We start from the raw sequence: 25618 nt of genomic DNA on the forward strand, positions 1-25618 counted from the left end.
ATACTTAAAATCAAAAAAGGTTGTTCAGGGTTATAAATGGTGTTTTGGTTTATTTCCCTAATATGCATAGTCGAGGAATTGAAGAAATCATTTAAAAAATATTTCAGAGATCATTAATAATGCTTTTAATACATACATATTTTGAAGTTTACATTGGAAACTAATCAATTTTGAAGTGTGCCTTCATGAAAGCATTGTGACATATTATCAAGCAATTATTTTATTAATTCCACCTTAATAGTGAAGGGGATTAAATTTTATAAAAAACCACTAGTGGGACAAAAATAATAACATGAGTAAAATGTCACAAAATTGTATATTCATATCACTAATACCTAACCTACTAAATATCTAAAATACCTAAACTACTAAATTATGATAAAAATATTTTTAATATTAAAAACTTACGAATTTCATTGAAGTAAAATGGATAGTCTCCAGGAACTGAGCAATTGAGGCGAGATTTAAGAAAAGAAGTCCACCTATCACCAAACTGATGAGGACCACCTTTATCATGTTTGCAAACCCTAGCAACTCGTGAGTAAACAGTCTGTAAATGGAAATAAATGTACCACAATTAAAACATGGGCATTTAAAAATAAGAGAAAATATATGGCGAAACATGAAGAAACAGTATTTTTAACTACGTTTCGATGATATGAATTCGTAGTCATTCAAATCAGAATTACAGGATAAAATTATCCAAATATTCCTACCTTCCCACAGTTAATGTATTCCACAGCAGTTTCTCGGAAAAAGAAAAACACAAAATCCTTATAGGACATTGAACTGACGAAGTTGGGTGCTGCAAAAGAATAGGAAAGAAAATTCAGATTTGAAGTAATTGCATTGAAGGAGGATTTTATAAAGTGACAGGAGCAAAAAAAATCATTTTTTTATCATTCATTCCATTATTTTCAAAACCACAAGATAATGATAACAAACTTCCACCATAAATTACTTGTTTCACATTTATACATTTCATGAGTTAAAGACACATGCACAGCTGATTACATACCGTTTAATTGCTTCAAGTCTGAACGCTCCGTTCTCAGGGGCTCTCTATACAGTAAAGGATCTGTGCCAGAAAAATCTGCTACAGTGGCAGTGTAAAGTTCTCCTTCTGTGAGAATAAAAACAAGGTTAAGGAGTCATTAAAATGGTTATTATACAAAAATGCATCAAAATCATCAATGCACAATCCCAGAATTTGAAGAGTTGAAATTTGCTTTATATTTCAAAGTCTATATTTCCATGTATGGCAATCAAAACTATGGCAAACAATTTATAACCTGACCATAATGTGCTAATGCACATTATTTTCAAAGAAACCGTATTCAAAATCACTGGCTAAAAAAATATAATCCTGTGCTTTATAATAAATATAAAACTTAGTATTATTTTGAGAACTTGAACTAAAATTATAATACAAAAAAGGCTACAAACCACTATAAACACCAGTGCTGTTATGATCTGGGTCATAAGGACAAAGGCCACGTCCCTCATAGGCCTTCTCTACTTCGTACTCTCCATTCTGGAAAAAAATAAAGAAAACATTAGCACATTAAGTTGATGCCTGCATCAAAAAAATTTGGGATGAAGTCTGAGTGAAATAAATTCAACAGTGAATTAAGGCAATATGCAAACTAAACTATTTCCTTTGATTATTTAAAAATTAACCTGGAAAGATATGGCTACTAATGATAAAATATGGTGGTAGTAGAGAGGAAGTTACATGGAGGAATTAGAATAAGTTATAATAATAAGTTGGAGAAGATACTGAGAGGTAGTGGGATGATAAAGGCCATAATATATACGTAGGAGGAAGATATAGGAGATGAGGAGCACATAGAAGGAAGATTGTACAGTAATCAAAGTGGAAGGAAAAGAAAGAGCTTTTTGGATGGCATGGTAACAGGTAAAAAGCAAATGAACCGAGAAGAATATAATGTGGAGTAAACAATAACAACATCTCCATGGATATGTACAATGCAATATTTTTTCAGGATAGTTCAAAACCTATTTTTAATTGTAGTTTACATATAATGATGGATTTTATGGTATACATAGAATTCAATTAAGAATTCTTGAAACAATTTTAATTTTCCAATTTAAAAATCTCATTAATACATAAATGTTTCTCAAAATCCAGGCACAAAAATTGTTTAAAAATTGGAACTATAACAACATACAAAAAGTTTCTTTTTAATTTATATTACAAGAAAATGCATTTATGAATAACTGATCGTAGCAGTTATGTCGTAGCAGCTACGATCAGTTATCCATTATATTCAACATCCACCACATCACGCCTGAAGCTACTCAAAACTGCATTTACTTCTAAAATTGCAAACTAACATATATTCATACTCAAAACAATATATTATGTTATGGCTATTGCAAAAAGGAGTTAATAAGAGGAAAGGCAATACATTATTCCTATTTTATGAAACAAGTAAGAACACTTTGTAAAAACGAATTATTGAAACTATGCAAAATTAAACATTAAGCATTTGAATTTGAAATTTTGAAAAAAATCTTTTATTGGTGTCATAAAACTTTCTTGAAATGTTTTATAACTATCCTGTTAGAGATCCCGTAAAATTTCAAACTCTATTCTGAAATCATCACCAACTTCCCTAAGACTGGTTTTGCTGATATGACCAACTGATCATCTCTGCCACCGGAAAAAGGGAAACAAAAAACCTTATATTTATATAACCGATATTTTTGCAACTTTTCATCCACCACCACCTGGTTTCGTTGGTTAATGTGAGGAAGGGAGGATAGCTTCAGCCCTATTTCTCACTGGTTAAAATCTTCGGCAACTTACTTTGCAAATCCAGCACTTTCACTCAATTTCCTCGAAGGCATCTTCCAATTCCACAAACTAAGTCTTGACCACATGCTTTCCCTCGCCGCTGCTCCCCGACTATCTTTATTGCTCTATCAGATGGCAAGAAACCGAGCTACTTGGGAATCTGTGCGACCTGACACCCCTTTCCTAATCTCCCTTTCCCCCTTCTAAACTACGAAACTTCCTAAGTCTTCCTGTTCCGCAACCCTTATTGAAAAAACCTGGGAATGCACCACTTTCCGAAAGGCAATGTCTGTGGTAAAGGACCCTAAGGAACCAGAAGAAAACGATAAAGAGGATTGGGAAATATATTTTATCCTTTACCCTTCCTTTCTTTCTCAACGCACCGCAGAACTTTCCACCTCTTGCAACTCGGCAGCTCTTCGCGACTCGACTTCCAAAATTGAAATTTTCCTCGGAGCCTAAGTGCTGTCCCCTTCGGATTCCGTCCCCGAGAAGTGTGCATAGTCCGCATACTTCTCAGGGACAGAATCCACCCGCACACCACTCCTGATTTTCCACCAAGATGGCGCAACGTATTTCTGCCATCACGCAGAGTTATACATCATCCACCTCCACTCCTTCATTTTATCAATCTCCTCTTTGTTGACAAAAGACGAATAAATGACACATTTCATTTCTTGGTATGAATTATTCTCTTTAATACCTCTCTAAACTCTTCTCATCACTGCCTACCACGACAGTCTTTCGTTTTACAGAGAGGAGAAATATGGTTGGCGCTGCACGAAAAAAAAATTCCTGCTGGCTGGAGAGTGGCACGAAAACTGTCTCTCAAAGATCCGAATATCCAATGCCTCCACCTACAACGTATGGGAGAGTGGGTTGAAGGCTTTCATCTTCTTATCTCCTCAGATTCTGTAGAGTGGAGGGCTGAGATGGGGAAAGAGGGGGGAGTTTAATATCAAGGGGACAAAACACCCGATGGCGTCCGCCCGGTCCGGAGGGAGAAGGATGAGAGAGGAAACACGGAGGTGGAGGAGAAAGGAAAAGTTGAAGCCTCAGAGTGCACGAGAAGGGGGGCGCTGTGAGGAGGGAACTTAAGGGGTTGACATGTGGACAGGATACAAGGTCAAAGAGATATTTTTTTCGACCCCTCCGTTTTCCCCCTTTTCTTCCTCTCATCCTTTCCGTGCCCTTTTTTCCTTTCCCTCAATCTACTTTGTGACAACTGAAGAGTCTGCGAAGTTTCGCATCAGTAGTAAAAATTTTCCGTGCGGGGGCGAGTAGGAGAGAATTTGACTTTCGGATCGGGAGATCAAATCCCCTCGAGCTAGTGGATAAAACTTAGGAAATATACCCTGATAAGTTCGGTGCACAGTGAAACAAACATTTTTGGAGCGCAAATGAATGATATTAAGGCTCGACTGACGGAATTAATGGAAACATTTCATGCGCAACAAAGCATTTGAGATGCTAGCAAGCAAGAACTCGTCAATTTACGTCAAAAAGCATCATAAGATCAGGAGTGATATTTTAAGAGGCCTCACCTACTTTTCCAACTCCTCTACCTGCAAGAGTACTAGAAGGGAGCCCAAGATTATTTGAAAGAAAAATATTCGAATGCATATGGGAACCTATAGAAAAGAAATAATAAAAAAAACCGCATTACCCTACACGTGCGTTTCCCGTTCTATTCCTGGCATTAAAGATTCAAAAATTATTTTAAATAAGGACGTAAATACGTGGGCTGTAATCCTTTTTAATTGCAACAGAATTCCCCGAACGTGAGCGTCAGATGAAACGAAACCTTTCAATCGTGACCACTGGGCCCTCCTATGACTTGGATCCATCCGCCCAATTTCTCTCCACTTCCACCTCTTTCCCCACCTGAAGGCATGGATAGTCCTTCCCCCAACGAATGGTGGCATCCCCTTCGCCCCTCGGCAGCTCGAACTCCACGGTCTCCTTCTCCACACCCCATGGGCCCTGCGCTTCGCTACCCACCTCCTTCACCCCAACCTGCGTCCCCTACCGTTTAAAACCCTTTCCCTCCCCCAACACTCCTCTAAATCCTTACCCTTCCCGAAACAGTAGCCATATCACTTCCCTTTCACACCCAGTTTCCATGTTTGCATCGTGAAAATCCAATTAATCCCTACTCTTAAACGGTTTTACCCTTTGGCCGTGGGCATCCATTCTTAGCTATCGCTTATGCCTTACAGATAGTTTCCTACTCTCCCTTCCCCCTCCCGCCGGCATCGCACCACCAGATAGGATCACACACCCCTTCTATCCACTCTGACCCAAGGGAACGATTGCCTTCCATTCCCGTCCCTCTCGCACCAAAAACTCACACATTCGCCCCTTGCCCCACTTGTAACTCACACGGGAAGCTATTGGTTTGTGTGTGTGTGCACGCCCACGTAATAGCTTCGTACGAACGAGGGAAAAACCAAGGATGGAGGGGGAGAAAGAAAGAGAGATAAAGTATTTCGTGGCTCATGGACCGGTTCCAAAATGGCGGCTGATGCCTGCCGGAATACTTGCAGGCCAAGAGGTCAAAGAGAAAGGAGGGGGAGGATTAAACGGGAAAATAAAAAACCGCAAACCACAAGGGAATTCGTGGTGAGGAAAATTACTATTTTAGAAAGGAATAGAGAAAGAAGAAATGGCAGAGACTACGAGTATTACGAAATTAAGGAAGAAATGGAAAAGTTAAGGTAGAGAAGAGAGAGAGGAGGAGATCGCTCATAGGTTTGGAAGCATTTTAACGACAACTAACCTTCCTCACCATAATATTTAAGAGGCCCATACGTGAAAACGCAATACACTAGAGAATTGGAAATTTGGAATCGTAATGCACGATTAGCTTCGTAATGCTGCAGATGAACAACGAAATTCAACACTAATTGAAACTGGGATAGGTGCTCTTCTGTTTACTAGATTACTAGTAATTAACCCATATTCGTGGTGATGGAACACAATTATTCTCATTTGATTAAGTTTTCATATACTGGTAATGTTCCCTCTTGTGGTTAAGAAACCAACTGCCGACTGTCTTGCCCGTCTCGGATTGATTTTCCATGCTGTGGTATGAACAATCTTTGCCCCATACACTCGAATAAGCAGTGGTAGAAACATGTTTTGGATTTCAAATTATTCGCGAGATCCATTTACTTGGTATCATATACACCCTCTATTAGCAAGAAAAATAATTCAAATCAGGACGATTAGCTATGGATTATGGTATAAGTGAATCACCCAGTGAGTGAGAGATATGACCGGGAAGTCATCTCGAATGGTAAACCTTTTTTCCTTGTGATTATATTTGCGAGTATTTTCTAGCAATAAAAATCCTACACTTCGCTTATTTTCTGGTATCTTCAAGCGAATTACGTAATAAAAACATTGGAATGCGAAGGTAACTCACTAAATAAATATAACGAGAGAAACAGCGGATTCAAACCATATTCTTCATGAGCCATATAAGGCCATACTTAATGCACAACTCTGATTTTTCACGACAAAAATATCATGAATTGCAAGACATATGTCAAATTGTGCGAATGCAGGGAACTCATTAAGGAGCACTAGGAAATAATCATGAAATTAAGGTAGGAAAGACAAGGAGATGGGCAGTTTCGAACTTGGTAAAAGGACATTTGGCGACACAAGTCACACATGAAGAATATGACCACGGATTTATCTAAAGACTGATTATTAGCTAAGATAACCGTCATCTATATCTAAATATAGGTCATATGATATATGAGACAACGTTTTTAATTGATGACATGGGCGCCAGTAGTGAAGAAGAGAAAGAACGTTTTCACTAAAATCATGCCATGCTTTATTCACTCATTCATTTTTTATCTCGGTAAGTTAAACTAAATCACTGAATACATACGCACAACATATTTATTGTCGGGACTCATATTCATGAGTTCTAGACTCCCTAATTGTATAAACATGCTCGTATTATGCCATGACGTGGCTTATGACCAAGTAGCAGTTATCTGTCAAATTTCTTGCATGTACTTCCGACCACTGGTAAATCACAGTGGGAATGAAAGACATCCCACGCCCAACCAACAAACGACGCAAATAATCACCGAACAACTCGATTTACAGGCCAAAGGTTGGATTTGACTCCTTCCAACTTTAGGTCAGCAGGCGAGTGAGCGAGTATCTAATCGACTCATTGCGAACAGCTCCTAATAAATTTCCTTTTCAAAGCGTACGCCAGCCGAACAAAAGGAATGAAAATGAGCGTTTGCGAATAAAGGGAGGGGAAGGCGTTGGGGAGCAAGGGGTGAGGGGCCGACGAAAGGGGAAAAGGGAGATTGATATGGAGGGAGGCGAGGAGATTGAAAAAGGGGAAGGGCTGCGTGTGAGACGAGGACGAAGAGTACGTGAGGAAGGAAAACGAAAAGGGAGGAATGGGAACGGAGGGTTGAGAGAAGCACAGAGGGATATGTATTGAAATCACTTCGTGTGCGGGCCAAAAAAAGGGGCGTCGGATGATGCGGCGTGACGAGGGAAGTGTGGAGGGGACGGGGAGAGAGAGACAAGTGCGAGTGCGTGAGGCAAAGAAAGAGAGACAGAGTGGGGAGGCGTGTGTGCATAGATGGGTGCATGGAAGTTAAGAAAGAGGCGTCTTGAGGAAACACCCGCGGCGTGAAAAAGGAGCCAACGGAACTCTCCATCTCCTGAGCCATCTTGCGAAGGCGTATCACCTTGAACATTATTTTGGACGACATTCTCAAACGGCATGTTACCTCGCCTTGCACGCAGTTGCATCCAGAAATATTTCACGCTTAACAAAATGATGTTCCAACGGCGAAGATTATGGTGATTTTCGGCGAATGAATTTCATTCAATGTCAGAATCCAGTTTTGAATATATCGAATGGAATCAGGGTTTAATTTTTCTGGAATCGCTCCATTTGAGGGCATACAATATTTATGACCCCTGATGGTGACGGTAAACTGCCAAAACTGTCGCAACTGTATTAAAAGGTATGAACAAAATTACCAAGAATTCTTTTGCTAGCACTAGCGTGAACTGTTTGAATAAGGCTCTATAGCTATTGCTAACATTACTTTAAACTGTGTCCTCCCACAAAACGACAATATATTTAGCGGTTATTAATTAAGTTTTACAAATATTAACAATGTATGCCAATCAAGTACGCCATCCGAACCATTAAAATTAATTTTCATTACAGGAAGAGCAAACGCAATTAAACTACCCACCTATGCATTGGTGAGGCAAGTAAAAAATATCGAGGAATCGTCATTCATATTAATAGATGAATATAACTGGATGCATATAAAATGCACGTCTGGAGACAGCTACAAAAGCTTTTTCCAAACGCTGGGGAAACGATTGCCTGTCACCACTGTTACAATAAATAAGCAAGAATAACAAAACATTTTTCCCACCTTGTCAGTTATTCTCGTTAGTTTGTCAAAGAAATTAAGAATTCACTCAGGAACAAAAAGATTCTTTCATACACCGTGATCTCAGGTATCCGGCAGATAATAAAAGCCAAACGATCGACAAGATCGCGATCTCTGATCAACAGGGCATTGCGGTGATAATAGCCGACACAGGTGAACGATGGGCCTAGGGTCTAAGATGGCGGCGAAAAGCAAATGAAACGAGAGCCAGGAGAAGGGGATACGGAAAAGGGGTTCCGCGAAGTCAAGGGGAAGGGTGTGACGAAACGAGAGCGGGAAACAAAAGCAAGCGAATAGCGAATTAAAGTTGGGCGTGAAATGAGCGATCGGAATGGAAATTCTGACGGCGAGCGATTAGGGAAATAAGAGCCCGGTGGAGGTGAGGAGAGGGATGGGCTGGGTGTGGGGGAATGAAGGGGGCGTGGAGAGTTTGAGGTGTAGAGGCGCCGGTGTTTCTCGCTTTGACGGGCGCACGCCGGTCTGAGAGAGACAAAAGGGAAGCGTTGCAAGGAGACAAAGGCGGACGGACCCGACGAGGAGGGATGGTTTTTTTCCTGGGAAGAGGTTAGGGGAGGGGGAGAAAGGTGTGTAATTGAGAGTGAGGGACCCCGTATTCAATTCAAACCTGAGCCTCAAAGAAAATGACTGAGGGGAGTGGCAAGGGGCACTCAGCGATGGAAATAACGTCCCGCGAGGCCCATCAGCGAGCCATTATTTTTCGAAAACAATAACTTGTTCCCAAGACGTACTAATTCCCTCACCAAGGGTAGACTTTAAAAAAATCATGGATCAAAGGAGTGAAGGGCACGAATGGGAAGGATAGGCGCGCGGGCGGGAAGGTTCTCCATTCGAGAGAGTTCAAGCGCCCAAACCCCTCCCAGCTACGGTCTACTTCCACCGCGAAGAGCACAAGATTCGCATTATTCTTAAGAGTCAGACGACGCAAGATACCAAACAGTGGCAAAAGAACGGACGACAGTGCGAAGGAGTGCGAAACCAGCGTGGGAGCAACCCATTAAAACGGAAGAGGACACGGAATGGTAGTGGATGTATAAGAGAAGCACTAGCACTTTATGGTTAATGGGAGGAAGCATAATGCTTTGCTGACGGAAGGAGCGATCCGCAGCCGATCCATCGGATTTGGCAAATTCCGCGTGCTTTTCCCCTTCCGCCTCGTCCCCCACTACCCTCTTCGGGGAAGAGGGGGAGGGTCGGGGGGAAAAGGATCGCCTGGCGGTCGTATGGTAATTTCGTGGTAGGCTGATTCCGCCTCCACGCGAACTCACCGGAGCCTGCCCTCTAACCCCCTTCGACCCTCCCTCCTTCACGGCCATGAAAGCCACTGGGAACACCGCATCATCCCCAAAAAAATCACCCCGCCACCACTCCGTCCCCAATCTTTTCTCCCTCCGACCGCAAAACCCTTAAGACCGTCGCCCCACCCCGCACCCCTTCTTCCGTGGCACCTCGCAGTTCTCTCCTACCCTTTTATTTTCATTCCTTAAATCATCCCCCCGCTTCCCCTTCCTAAACACCGCCCAGCCTCTCCTACTCCTCCTTTACCCTTTCTCCACCCATCCCTCCCACCCGTTCTTTTCATCCCCCAATCCTCGCATCAAGAGCGATCACGTCCCGATACTGAACTGGGGCGCCAGGTACGTGAGCGGAAATCCGGGAAACTAATCACGTCGTCAGATCGTCTGCGGACGCGGAGAAAACTCGCAATCGCCGCGTGTGGGGTCCTCGAAGAATACCTGCGGCGTGGCGATGGATATTACGGCATAACCAAACTCGTCCGCCTCTGTAAGCCCCGAAAACGGTTGCACTGAGTAAAGAGACAAAGAAGTGTGATCCCACTTATATCATGATAATTAAATCACGATGTTAACTACGTATTGCATTACCAATTTTCAGTAAATGTTTCCTCACTGAATCTCTGACAAATATCGGGCTTCCTTTTCGTTCGGAGACATTGATGGGTGTTTGCTTGGACCTAGAGCATTCGATATCGAAGGATCCGTGGCTATCCTGCAATTGGGTACGGCGCGTGGAACTGACGAGGTGAAATCAGGAATAAGGTTTTCTCTACGAGTTCAGAAAGGGCACTTTAAGTGTGCAGGCCAGGGAGGCTCCCTGCTATCTAATCGATAGTAGGGAGTCAATTCCATCGATCACACCTCTGATGGCAATTAGTTCCAATTTTGGTTTAATTTTGAAGTAACCCAAAAATAGCCAAGTTTTCCCTTTTACACTGGTTTATAAACATTAAATTACTAAAATGATCTAGAATCGAACCCACGACCTTTAGATTACCGGGCGAGGATATTATCCCGCCGCAACTTGGCCGTGACAATAATGGCACGATGATAGCTAATAACGACATCATTATTTTCATAGAAACTGAATAACCATACGTATGTGCTTGTTTTATAAGCTAAATGCGTGATTGATAACGGATGGATAAATCAATAAGACACCTAAGATTAGTCAACTCTGACAAGAAATTATCTTCCTCCTATTCATATGACAGCACCGGAAAGACACGAATAAACATGAAGAAATAACACTACGGAGAAGGGAATTGCTCTGAGGTCTCGTTCTCTTTTTTCCTAAAGGAAGAAAATTTGCATGTAGCACCCACAATCATGAATAAATTCCGAAATATGACTTCGATTTTGGAAATGGAATCCAATTGTTAATTTCATCTTATACAACGCATCTCACACGATCTCTAAAGATAGAACTGATGCCATTCCCTCAAACGTACGTGTTTTAACTTTTTAAACGCATCAGCGTTTCCGGAACGACAGAATGCTACCTGACAAGAATACCTGAATCGCATTTCCTCAAGAATATCTAATCTTCGTCGAATTCGCCAACTCCTGCTTCCACCTCTTTGTCTACACTCTGGAATAAAGCTTGCCTGTCGTTCTAAGAAATAATGTAATACTCCCCTTCCACTAAAATATAGTAGGCGAGGAAACATCACTGTCTCGGAATTATGAAGAACGTATAACGTGATTTAAGAAGTGAGTTATTACATACACACTCACTTGGTCTTAATGAAGAGTTTCAAAAGACCGCTGAGCCGAATCCTTTCAAAAGGTATGATAGAAAGCAGCTAAACTCCAAAAACTAAACACCAACGAAATACACGCCTTTTCATCAACAAGATATTATATGAAAAAATTCTGGTTTTTCGCAGACAGTCTTAAAATTATTAGTTTGAACTTTCCATATTCTACAGTTCATATATTCATTTCATGTTACGTGTTCCAAAGTTATTAAAATGTAAAAACTAGATGAAAATAACACGATTCTGGACTTAGGGCAGTTAAAAAAAGTATCTCAGGGGATTTAATATCGTTGCCCGGTTAACTTCCGAGTATCTGATCCTCGCTTCCGCAGTTATTAAAAAAAACACAGATTAGGAAGCGACGAGGATACTCGATAGCGTGAACAGGATGTGGAATCTAATTTAACCACTGGATATGAAATCAAATCCATAAGGAAATGACATGTTATTTTTAGATGAAAATTTCAAGCAAAAAGAAGCATTGTGTTTACGTAAATGATCGAAAAGGTACCCACGTAAAAAACCTTTTGTCCGTCGAAATTCCCATCGCAATAAAGAATGAATGATTCCGGATAAGTCAAAATAACTAACATCATGGTCTAAACAGCAGCTGCCGCTAAACATAAATACAGAAATCAACGCAAAAAGAGCAACACGGTGGACAACCAAATAAAAGTTCATTTGAGGATCTACACCTTTTCACTTTCCCGTTATTCTCACAAAAAAATGCCTCACATTCCTCACGTCAATGGGCGTTCCGCACGGGAAAACAAAAGCACATCCGTACGAGGGGAAGTTACGGATGGGGGTTGGGTGGTAGGGAGGATGGGTGAGGAATGGGGGAAGTCAACAATCTCGCCGACGACTGAGCAGCTAGCCATGTATCGCGCATGCGCTCGCGAACGCCACGGCCGCGATGCGATGCCCGTGTATGCGCGCGTATGTGGTTTGAGGGACGCCTGCCTCCTTTTCTTTGGCAAAGCACGGGAAGGAGGATTGGGGAGGGAGGCATTTGAGGAGAAAGAGAAGAGAGGCTTGCGGCGGTGGCGGGATGGAGGAAGAGACTACGGGGAAGGGGAGGTATGCGGAACGGATAGAAGGGGGAGGTCGCCCGAGGGCCGGGAGACTGGCCCTCTGGGAGGTCGGCGTCCGCATGTCAGGGAGTGGCCGCTGGATCAACGACCCCAACTCCAAGAGTCATTATCATTATTATTATTATTTTCGTAGCCGGTCCTCCGACTTATTCCACCCTCCCTCCTCAACCGGATCATTCAATTTCTTTCGAAGCATACTCATTCCGGTGTCAGTCGGAATTTCAATGCATGCCACCTTAAAGGTAGGACCGCGCGAAGGAAAACCCTATTTCGCACGACATTGCATGCGATATTTCTTAGTGGGCTGCTAGCAGCCGTTCCTCGGCCGGAAAGAGTTTTCTCTATCGTCGCCATTACTTGTAATTTTTCGGGCAAGAGAACAATTTCAAGATGTGAAATATAGTCTCATATAACAAATCTCTCACAAGTCTACACTTCAAATTACTTAAGCACCGGAATATTTAGAGCTTCATGCTTTTTCCATATTTTATCACACGCTCGTATTTTTAAACGAAAAATTTAACTTTTTTACACATATACAATAAACACTTTAAGTCTGTGATATGTGAATCTAGCGCGAATACGAGAGTCATGGATACGGGATTCAGATACTATAGAGGCATGCCGGGTAAGTATTTCTTCCAGAATTTTGCGTAGGCTGAGCACATTTATCCAAAGAATAAATAAATAAAATTTTACCGAATATTGAAAACCTTTTTTATATTTAGACTTTGGTTTTCAACAAAGTGGGAAGGTAATGCATCTGTTAATATGACCACCACAATTGAAAACGTTCAAAAGTACCTGAAACCAACACGCCATGACGGTGTCGTATTTGTCCCTATTTCTTTTAAGATAGATTATTTAATCCAAAGATCAAAGACGAAATTTCAGACGATATAAAATGTGAATTACATCGCGGAAGTCTCCTCGTAAGAGAAGTAATTCCGGCAAAATTCTAAAGGAAGGTATTGAAAGATTTTCAGGAGACACAACATGAATACACTTGATGGAAGGGAAGAGGAGAATTTAAAGCTTATATAAGTATTTAGGAGGGTCTAGTGTAAGCTCAAGGAGGCATTCGTGGTTCTCGAAAGCTTAAGGCAAAGATGAAAGGTAGGACCGAAGTTCCAGGACATTGTGGTCTTGTTGATTTCGAAATAATAGAAACTTAAGGTGATAATTTAATGAGTTTTCGCATATTTAGAATGAGAAAAGCTCTGTTGTCGCTCCTGCGCTCGGATCAATCAATATTTTATACCACTAAGCCATATTTTCATTTAATCTCCATTGAAACACCGACTTATACCCCCAATTTTTCATTTCCCATCCCTAACATTTCCGGCTTAGCTTCCGAGGAGAGAAATAGCGATACGGTTGAAAAGATTTATAATTTATAATTCTTTCCTCTAAAGCGAGCTCTATCCAGTATTCAAGACTTTGAATATTAAACTTCCTTATATTCATATGTTTTTTGCAAAGACCTCAGTCTTCTGAAAATTTCTCTCTAATGCATGGCCGTAAGCAGTATACGGAGTGACAACGCTGATGTCAACCCGTCGACCTATCTCTTCCCCGGACAGGGAAGATACGGGAGCGGAGAGGTTTGAAGGATTCAGTTTTATCCTCAACTTTCGCCAATCCGAAAACAAAACACATGCAGCGGAAAGAAAATATTTATGGAGCCCAGCGACGACAACACATATTTCCGTGGAATCAATGCGTCTGAATATTTCATTTCGACAAAAAAATGGTCGATAAATTGAAAAGGAATACTCCGTCGGGGAACATAGTAATCAAAATTCGTTCAAATATGTATGGAGGGGAGAGTGAGAAATAAAATAAGCCATTAAAGTTCTCTTCCCGCATCTCAATGGATTCTGATACACAAAAACCACAAAAGACAGACAAATACATGAAGAGAAACGATTTTAATGAAATGAATTGAAATAATTCAAAAAAGTAATATATCATTCATGTTTTCAACGAAGAAAAACACGCTTATTACTATTTACTATATTTTGTCAAAAAAGAATTATAACCGGAGTAATTAATGTCTCTAAATAGTAAAAATACCCGTCAATGGAAAAAATCCAAGTACCAGAAGTTTGAACGATTTTAAAACGATTTAGCACAAACGATACGAATCCTACTAATTGCCTCGCAGTAACTGGTGACTACGGGTATAATTTGTTTAATGCAGAGTGCTAACTTGGACCCTGAAATTTTTTCTACAAAGGAAAACTATGGACCAAGTGTCAAATAAAAAAACAATGTACTTTCCGAGCAATTCCCTCCTTCATCCACGCATCTTAAATCAGAGTTATCTCGCGACGAATCCAGAAATCAAGGAGATATTTTCGTTATATTTTGCACAGATATTCGCCTACAAGCTTGCGGCTCTCTTAAAGGGCTCTTTGAGAGAAGTGAGCATTTTCGCGCGATCTTTAGTAAAGATTTGGCTAGAGAAACAAGATGATGTTCGTGGTCAAATTCATTTCCTCGATAACGGCAGTTGCATTAGCTCAAAATATCGAATTACCATCTTTTTCCAATGAACTTGTATCAAGTTTCGTTAAAATTGAAGCAATTGATCAATAATGCATTGATGCTAAAATGTCAGGATAAGTGCGAAGCCTGTGACTTTCATTTTATAATTACTCTCACATTTCAAATTTTTCAACTTTTCAGATTATCACTTGCAAATGGCTACATATTTCAATTTTTTTATACCTTCTCGCTTGTTACTCTTCCATGGTTAAGCAAATATTTGCTGGGTGGGTTACTAATGCAATTGGTAGAGCTATATAACACAGGACGGAAGGGTCTCATGCTTAAGTCCGAGTAATACCTGCGGCATTGCCTCGATTAAATTATAGGTCGGATTTTTGGGGGATCAAAATAACTTTGGAATATTAAAATAGCACAGGGTAAGGAACACCAACCGTTTATCCTGAATGCGTGAATTTCATAAACCGTGCTGCAGGAATTAATATTAGGTGACCTCTATCATCGCCTGTCAAAATCGCTTTTGGATTGAAAACTGGTTTTTACAAACTTTACTATCAAGTGACTCATTGAAGGCACCTCGTGAATGGGTATGAACTGATACTGATTTCATGAAGATGGTTTGCGAGCAAGTAACAGATCGAGAAAGTCATGGGTGAATGCGGTTGGAGAGACTCTCAAGAGGAGAAATAATAAGTCTCAAGAGCAGAAGTGACAGTGCAATAATATGACGAAGACGAAGGAAGTATTGAAGGCTGGAAGAAATTAGTACTACGAATAAGCTCCCTGGAATATCTATCTAAATTCAGGCTATTTTGACTTTACATACAATAGAAGGATACGGCATGAAGGGCACATAAGTGTGCATTATGTGCAGTAAAATCATTTCGCTAAGACACAAGGGCCTACATAACTTTTTAGTATAAAGCGAATTTCGCACTCTACCCCTCCTGCGTCCTAATGCCAAATATAATAATGCTGGATCGACAGTTCGGCTACTGCTGCAGGTAGGACTAGTCAGCTAAATGTGACCACGCAGGTCGTCAGGAAGATATGTGACAGCGTTTCCCCCTTCGCTATCGCACGGATCCGAAGTCGAAACGATTCTCCCCTTGATCTACCCTCTCCCACTGCAATTCCTATCTCCACCCCGCACCAACCATAAGCGCTCAACCCATTTTCTGAGTGCCGTTCAATCCCACTTTTATCGCCGAGTGCCTCTCCTCCCGTCCTCCACGCATTTCAGGATCTCTTACAGCTCCCAAGTTCCCCCTCCGCCGCTTTATAGAAAGCCGGTTGGTTCAGAGGAGATGGAGGAGTGGCATTGAGATGTTGCCCTCATTCCTATCCATCTTTTGCGCTAAACTCTATCGTTTTCTCTCTGGTCTCCGCCTTGCTGGAAATCGTCGAACCCAGCATCCAGCGAAGAGGGCGTCAGAAACTCACTATATAATACGCGCAGTCCTATCTGCTTGAATGCCACCACCAAAAGATTAATCCTCTCCCGAGAGAGCGACGGGAAAAGACACACTCCTAACCGGGTGGTGTTGGAGGAGGGCGACAAACGGAAGGAGGCGGGATATCGCTGGGAGGATTTTGCTGGGACATTATTGCTTGGACCGAGCAAAGACGAAGACCTATCCACCTTCGCAGACCGATTGCCTCTCTCGTCAAAGTCACCCAGTTCTTCCATCCTCGCCTTCAGAAAAAATAGCTCCTGGCTAACGTTTTTTATGTCCCTGCTCCTTCATCGACATCTTTGAAAACTCTCACATCTTAATGTTCAATCTGGCGACAAAATATAAAGAGGGGGATTGAAGAGCGGAAAAAACAACCGTGGATAGCCCTGGCCTTGCTCTGGAAATGAAGTGAGAGAGGAGGAAAGAAAGTCGATAAAAAGAGGAGGAGAAGAATCGTTTAGAACACAAAAGTAGAGGTGGAGGAGGGAAATACTGTGGGGGGGGGGTTCCGTTTAAATCAGGTCGGGTAGCTCACGAAATTGCCCGGGAAAACGTGGCGTCCACACTGCACACAGAGTTGATATGGTATGGCAACTCTACGTGCACAGCCATATGCTTACTCGTCACTCCAGCGACCCCTTAGGTTATGGCGCTTCTCATGAAACCGAAACTGTGGAAACTTTATCTCATAATCCTCTAAGCTATGCCCTTCTCATTTTTATTCTTCCCAAGACTACAATACTTTGCCTGCAGCCATTTTCTCTTACCTTGAAACGATAGTGCCTACAGAGGGGCTTGTAAGCATTGGTCCCGCAGATGAGAACTCTCTCGTTGTCTATCTTAGCAAGAACGCGGATGTAGTTTTGGCAGTCATCCTGAAAAGAGAGAGAAGAAATGTACATAAATAACGACTCTACTAAAAATGGTTTGTACGCGTAAACTGAAATTATTTTGAAAAAAAAATTAAAAGGGCATACTTATCAACAAATTCCGAAGATATTTCGAATGAAAAAACATAATTAATTGCTTATACCATAGGTTAACACTACCACATGAATAAAGTTCTTATGTTAAACGATATAATTAAAATTCGTGATGACAATAGAATTTTCTTCCAATAACACAATTTATTAGATATATAATAAACCAACTCTAATCTAACACAGAGAAGAAATAAAAATGGTGCTCAAACGTGTAGTTTCAAGTCTAAAACAATTTAATTAACCAAAATTTAATAAAAACATTGTTACATGGTATTTTCACTCGAAATAAAATTCGAGAGAAATTCAATTCAATTAGCAAGCGCAAACAAAGCAATATGCGCGGAAAATTTTACAAATACCCATAAATGACCCCCTCTGGACAAAAGAATTACTTCAAAATTGTTAATTACGTGCGATGTCAGCGCAAGACTAGATTTGCAAGTAATGCTTTGCTTGTACTTAATTAAGAATCAACATTAAACGTTCAAAAGTCATCAAGCAGAAAGATAAGTTAATTAAATCGAGACTAATATGAAACGGAAAAAGGGAAAACAATTTGTAGAAAATCGTCATTTAAGGACTTAAAATAATTGGCAAATGGAATCCACATTTTCAAATAACCGAGAAAAAGCGATGGATTACAAATGTCCCCGCAAAGAAAAAAATAAATTGCGTACCACAGTGAACCCACGAATTAAAAATGAGATGAAAAAAAAGGGATCACCTCGATAGTTTGACGAAAATTTTAACGTAAGGCAAAATTTCCAGTTATTCGATCCAAAGAGGAGCAAATAATCAATTTCCAGATTTGAACTTTCAATAATGAATAATACATTTTTAATAATAAAATATAATAGGCACTATATAAGCCGACATTACAACTCCAGAAAATAGGTTTTATTAATACGTTCGTGAGTAGACTATTGTGAAGTTTAAACTGATTAGATATTTCCAGCTCCTGAACTTGCACAAGAAATTTATCAAGTAAGTGATAAGAAAACCCAAATTATACCGCAGAAAAAGCTGCTGATCGCCATAGTTGTTTTCATTATAGAGGTGCACATAGCTCTACTGGTTTGCCTATCCTTCAACACTTAAATCAAATTTACCTGAACATATTTTCATCAGACCTGATCAAGTGTTAAGAGTGACAGTACAATAATTTCCCAACCAGCTCATTGATCTACATTCATAAGGGTTTCAGAACTTCACAGAAATTCTTTAAAATACTACATGTTTTTTGACCGGAGAGATATGGTGGAATTAATTTATCACCAAACGTTATCTCTCGCAATGCAACTTTCTCTAAGAGGTAGTTATTACATAGGATGAGCACGAAAACTGTGGTTATTTTCGCCTCACAAGAAAGGCTGGTAAATTTAATAGCTAGGTATTATAAGTGAGGAAATTGAGACAAACAAGGTGCCTGACTACACTTTAAAAATGTTAAATGAATCACTATATGCTACGAAGCATATAGTGATAGCATATATGCATTATGTACATGTCTCTTCACGCCTAACTACAGAAGCTATTTAAAACATTTTTGTGCGTAATACCAACAGCCATTTTATCACTCTCATAACTTATTCATTCATTATTTTACCAGCATGTTCGCAAGAAATCTGGTAAATAAATATACGTATTCTACTGAATCATCAGACGGTCACATCTATTTCGATACCATTGCCTAAAATTCCAGGAATAAAAATGATGGGGAATACACCTCCCATTAGAAATGAGTTACAGCTAAAACAATGACTAAGTTACAAACGTTACAGGGGGAGTACTTTTTCCATGAAAGCTCTTTTTACGAAAATCCCTTGGGTAAAAGTTACAATTTCTTCGGTGTTGGGTACGTAAAATAATGAGGACGAAAGAAAGATGAAGCCTTCACCCTATTTTCCTCCACTTTGAACCTCAGTGCGCCATCGTAAAACCAATGATTTCGATTCATTGAGTAAAAATGAAACTAATTTAGAAATTTGAACTTCCATCTACAAGATGGAATTTGACGAACGTTGGATTCAATAGAACAAGGAAGGAAGTTTTCGCACTTACGCTAAAGGATTGTCATTACTTTCCGCCTGCATGGACACTAAACAGTGCTTGGCAACAATGCCTCCCGCTTTCCAATTCATTTAAGCAAGCGCCACTTCTCAATTTATTTAAAAAAATCCTCCCAGCCTTCTGCTTAAGAAAGAGGAAAAAGCGTAGGTCCCCCCACTCCCACCGTTCTCATCCCCTTCACTTCCTCTTTCTTATATCCCCCTCGGCCACGGGACCCAACCTAATTAAAAAGTACGAGAGCTCAAATTAATGAGCAAGACCCGTCTAGCAGCTCAAATACGACCAACGGCCACCGACCACGCTCACCTCTCGCCCCTCATACACTCAGCTGCACGCGCGCACAGAAAAGAGCCTTTTACTCGGGAAAATATTTCCATCAGCTTTTAGTGGTTGGCCCTTAGAGTACGAAAAGGGAGAGAGAGACCACGAGACGCCTTCAGAAGTGACGTTTTAAAGGCTCTTCTCCAGTTCTCTAACGCACGGAGGATTAATTCCAAGGGTGTTATGTTTTCGCGGAGCCTTCGTAGTCCACCAGGTTGGCTCATATTCTGGTCCTTCCTGCTCTTCTTTACGGCTGCAATAAGGGAGCCGTTGTGACGCAACCACACTACCTTACATAACGGGACACCATTTCACATGAATAAACTCTCCAAGCGCAGAACGAGAAATTAGTATAAATACCTAAACATTCAAAATAGTAAACTTATGATTTTCGTGCGGGATACTCGAAAACGTTTTGATAGAAAGTGTGGCATTATTTATGTAGGACTAAAAAGTCACCATTATTGTACGCATTGTATTCGAAGAGAGAAAGGCAACAAAAACGGTTTCCTCAGGTACATATTGAAAACCTTAAAAACACATTGAAATCTTAAAAACATACTATTGGAAACCTAAAAAAATACTCAAAAAACCTTTTTTTTACTCCGAAGAAATTTTAAAAAATCTTAAAATACGAATGCAGATTAATCTTTACACGATTCAAAATATTTCAAACTTGCTGTGAATGAAAGCGGAGTGAATTGTCATACTTTCTAATATTGAAACAGCACAGAAACCGGAAAGGATTGGTATTCTCCTTTTTCTCGCAGACGATCGATTTCATCTGGCAAAGAAATCAAAAGGATTACTGGGATTAATCGGGACGATACACGATTTCCCGAAATTTCGGAAACAAAGAACATTCTTCTGTCGCCGGAAATTTTATAAAAGGAACAAAATGCCTTCTCTGCGCTCTATGCTTGAGGAAATAAATAGAAGCTGTGTTTAAAAAACGTAAGAAAAGTCGCCCAGACGCTCCACGCTCATGCTTCGGTAGAAAGACAATAAAAAGGAAATCGAATAAATAGAGAGCTATGACTACGATATGAGTCAAACAGAGAGGGAGGACAAAGAGTTTCTTCAAATTAAGGTTCAACAGGGAAAAGATTAAATTAAAACGGATGAGAGTACAATGGACGGCAGGAAAGAAGGGATGAACGATTAAGGTGAATGATTAAAGTATCAAGGAGAAAACAGAAAACACTACTTAAGCACGACGATAGGCGAATATCTCGAAAGGGCTCACGGACGAGGTTGGAGGAAGAACAAAGTTACATTAAGTCTGCGAAACAAAGTTTGATACGTTTCACCTTTCATATGCAAGGTCTCTTTTCATCCTGTCTTCTTCAGAGTCTACACTTTTATGCCAGATCTAAATTATGTTCCACAAGAGAACAAGCCGGAAGACTTTCGCAAAACAGTACGTGGGCTACTATACGCGCAACTCCTTGCAACACATATTACCAGAAGCCGCTATTATCACATGACGCCTTCTATTAAGCAAAGCTTTTCACAAGAGAAGAAGAGAACGTCAGAACAAATTTCACTAAGTATGCATAACACGCAACCTTTTTTACGGCCATAACGTACTGACTCAGATGCTCAAAGCACGCTTAGACATGCGAAATGTATGCGCGACAAATAAAGCTTGACGGCTTCTTCCCAGGATCATTCGTCGGGCAGGTTAAACGTAGCGTTAAATTCCTCGAGTTGGCAGAGATTACAGTTTAAAATCCACGAATCCATTTTTCGCCTCGTTTTCCCGTGGTTCTCGTAATTGCACAAGTAAAATATACCTCCAGCCTGCATTTAGAATGCACACGGTAATTTTTTACAAGAAGACCATCGAGTTATTTATAATAATTAATTGTTATCCATTCTAACTAAGAGACAGCGATAATACTGTGTACTCGTCATTTAGCTCAAGGATATAATGATTCGTCGCGTGGTTTCATATCTGAACCGAGGCACTACAAAACAAATTTAAATGAAAATAATTACCATGAAGGTCTTCTTTTTCGGGTATATTCTAGTAACTATTTATAAAAATTTCAATAATTAGTTTTAGTGGAATAGTTAACATAGAGGAATAGGATTCTTTTCAAGTGGTTTAAGCCAAGGAGTAACACATCAGTCTGTTTTTTGTAAAGAAAAGGATCAAGCGGTAGCACACATTTCCGTCTCTTTCGAAAATTATTAAGTACTCAAGATTTAATATACTTTGCAATAGGATGGGGGAAATTCTCAGTCCAATCAATACCGGAAACGGGACCGATGACCAACCAATTTACTCCCTCACCCAGCCAGTTCAGTTTATTTGTCGTCTAAAGTAAAATAATTCAATCAAAATTCTAGTAATTCACATATAATAATACATTCGGGAATCAGCAGGTAATCAATTGGCTCTAATCATTAGCAAGTAAACTACCTTTACAGACTTATTAAAAATAATTAATTTAAGAGGTATATTCCGATAAGAGTAATGGGCTCGCGATTTTTTATTTATATCAACACCCACAAATTTGTAAAGCGGCGGCGACCCTCGACCATGTGAAAAGTGTCCCTATAAGAAGTTTCTCCAAGTAAACGAAAAGATTAGAAAAGATCGACCCTCACGACTTTCCGCAGTATTTTTTTATCTTTCTATGTTCCTTTTGCTCAGCAATTCTCCGGGTAACGTCCTTAAAACACAGTCATAACACCTAACGCTCCCAAACCCTATCAACACTGAAATTACATACCTCACTCCCGCTTTAGCGCTGCTCCTTCTATTCAACAAAATCTCCTTAATCTCCGCAAACACTTCCTTCGGAACCCCTTCCAAAAATTCCTTACGGCACGGCATTTCCCCGCTACTCTCGCCCTCTATTAAACCCTGACAGTGCCAACCAAACCATTATCTCCGACGTCCAGTTCTCTTGGGGGTGAGCATGCGCCGACCCGCCCGCCTGCCCACCCACCCAGCAGCCATCTCCCACTGCGGCGGCGCTCCCTCCCCGATAACGGAACAAAAACAAGGGGTTCTCTTCGGTCCGAAGGGAAACAAAAACAGCAAAAAGAATTATTTGTTCTAGATAAGGGGATTGCGAAGGGAAATTAATCCATTTAATGCAGTTTTCCATCCCTCTATAAATACGGAATAGAGGATTACGTGAGGAAAGACCGCAGATATTGGATTCCTCTGCCAGTGTCATGAGATTTTCCGAAGAAAACAAAAACTGGGTAGATTTGTCGGGGAATTTTTCCTTTTCGCTATAGTTTTGCTTGTCCCATCAATCAGAGTACGTAAAGGTATTGGTAAGCGTTCAATGGAGTGTAGTGTGATGGCTCCAAACTTTGCTCAGAGTCGAGGTAAAATGAAGAATTTTTATGGAATTGAACCTCATTAGTTAGGTTCATGAATGGAACTCATTTACTCAAATCCTCTCGGTTATAGATTTATTTCGATGAAATGGCTTATTACTAACTTCGAATTTCTAGTTACAAGACTAGAGAGAGAAAGAGAAAAAACAATAGGCTTATTTCTCCGTGTAGGATTTTTAGTGATAACCTTACGTTAAGGTAGAGGCTAACTAAGAATTTTAATTCAATCAACAACTCATGAACAATATTTTAAGCTGGATAAAGTAAACAAGTGTCATAAATCAATATTTTCATAGGCAATTCAGTGATTACAAGAGTATTTTTCAGAAATTGGGTCCATATTTGTCCTGTAACACCGGTTGGAGACCACGAAAACAATAAATAAATCGAATTACGTCGCGAATACGCCATAAATATATATCTGTCATAGTCAATTAACTATGGCTTATGCATAATGTAAGCTATTCCCAAATGGCTAATTAGTATAATTTGGTGGTTAGTTAAATATTCAGTAAGATAAATGCTACTGCTGGAAATGTGGATGACAATAAAAACGAAAGGGTCATCCAGTTTGAAGGTAACCACAAGTCATCATCAATTCATCTATTTAAGATACACAATTATATGATTAACATGCAGTTTTATCTTAAAAATACCTGAGACCTAAAAATCAAGCAAATTTAGAGATTTTTCGAGTAATTCATACGATTGTAAATATCAGATAAGGTAATATTTAATATATTATCACAACGAAAACAACCTTTCAATAGGACAAGCCGATTCTAAAAAAAGAGTTGGCATATGCTAACAAAATTATTAAGGCGATGAATCTGCCAACAGGGAGATCAATCGACCGGGAAAAAAGCTACATTAGGTATTTATTCTACTTGTCAGTTTCAATTAACGAGAGCGTAAAGCAATTTTACGGTAATTCGCGGCGTCACATGTCCATATTCAGATGATGATTAGAACAAATCCTTTGCACGTCTATCAAAATTTCGCTGATGAGATCCCAATGCGCACGATAAAATAAGCAAAACCAAAAAGCAAATGACGGAAAGAAGAATTTTGAAAATACCCTGAGCTATAATTAAATTTCCTTGCGAATTTTATCGGCAAGTGGTACTTTATTATTTATTTTTAGGGGAGCACCAAATGTGAGGTGCGGAAATACCTTGCAGTTTTTGCCGAATTTGTTTAATAATTCATTACAAAGGGGAGAAGGGGGTGGGATGAAAAGGGAAGACAAAGAGAATTGGGGAGTTGAAAAAAAAGGGAAGCGGCTTTACTCAGCAACTTGATCCCCTCGACGAAAGAATCATCTTTCACATCTACACACGACCGCGATAGGAACTCGAACGGAAAACCTCAATTTTCGAACGAATACAATTAAACAGTTCAAATTACCTATGGCTAGAAATTAACGACCGAAAAAGTTAATGATGGTGAGGACCACAGAGGATGATGATGAGAAAGAGGAGCACTCCGCGGGGGTGGGAAAGAGGGGAAAGAAAGGGAAGGGAGAGGCAGAGGAGAGGACCGGAATGGTGGGGGGGGGGAGAACTCGATCGGACGATAAAAATAGGCATTAAAAAATGCCCGCTTGGTGTGAAATGGTTTTCGTGCTTTTTGCCCCGAGAGAAAGAATTTTTAAAGCGATTTCAGCCGTTAGTGGAGCACCTAACTTTTTGACCAGAAAATTCTTTATTTCGTCCCCCTCTTCACACGCTATTTTACTTTGAAGTGAATCTAGTGGTGTTATGGCCTCCCTCCACTCACGCTCCTTCACTCCCCTTCACCGCACCACCAACCCCTTCTCTGCCCTCGTCGTCGGTCCGGCGGCATGTGAGGACAAAATTTGCGCGGGTCAAAAAAAATAAATTAAGAGACGAAAAAATGTAACGTTCCTGCTCATCCCTAGCTGCCCGAAAGAATGCCTGTGGTTATAACATGCCATACTAGGCCCTTTTTAAGTGGCGCTGGTGAAATCTTTTTATTTTGGAGGTCGAGGGGTGGAAAGGGGGGAGAGGAGTGCGGAACGAAGAGGAAGCTGGGGAAGGTGAGGCCGAGTGTAGAATTCGGGGGTGGGGGGGGGGACAACAGACCTGGTCGGATCGAGATGGAGCGAGCAAAAACTAGAGTGGGAGGATGTAAATAATTCATTGGACTGAGAGACGTCTCTGTCTCTGGGATTTATGACGCGATGTTGCGGGAATTCTTTAAATTTCCGCGATATTTTTCGTTCTGAAACGCGAAGGAAGATGATGGAATGATCTCCGCGACAGGATTCGTTTTAAAAGGAGCCCCGTTGCGGTGGCAGAGACAAGATGAAGACGTCAGAAAACTTGCAAAGCTCATTGATTTACCATTTAATTTGGATATTTAGCCATTAAAAATGCTACGCAATGCTTTTCAGTGTCTTTCATTAGCAATTTCAATTACGAGGAAAGAGTATAAGGTGAA

At 40.4% G+C, this 25618-nt stretch overlaps 1 protein-coding gene across 10 annotated transcripts in view; it reads right to left on the minus strand.

Moving 5' to 3' along the window:
- The window catches only part of LOC139691948 (semaphorin-1A-like), a 693697-nt gene that overhangs the window by 18637 nt on the left and 649442 nt on the right, over window positions 1-25618 (minus strand). For all 10 annotated transcript variants that reach the window (XM_071589921.1, XM_071589938.1, XM_071589989.1 and 7 more), the window contains 5 exons: window positions 17186-17293; window positions 1447-1534; window positions 1019-1123; window positions 717-805; window positions 409-550 (listed from right to left, as the gene is read on the minus strand). In XM_071589921.1, coding sequence (XP_071446022.1) covers window positions 409-550; window positions 717-805; window positions 1019-1123; window positions 1447-1534; window positions 17186-17293 — 532 coding nt within the window. The remainder of the gene's footprint in view (window positions 1-408; window positions 551-716; window positions 806-1018; window positions 1124-1446; window positions 1535-17185; window positions 17294-25618) is intronic.

The sequence above is a fragment of the Hetaerina americana genome, unplaced genomic scaffold (assembly GCF_022747635.1).
Source record: "Hetaerina americana unplaced genomic scaffold, ioHetAmer1.1.p SCAF_1, whole genome shotgun sequence".
Classification (NCBI taxonomy): domain Eukaryota; kingdom Metazoa; phylum Arthropoda; class Insecta; order Odonata; family Calopterygidae; genus Hetaerina; species Hetaerina americana.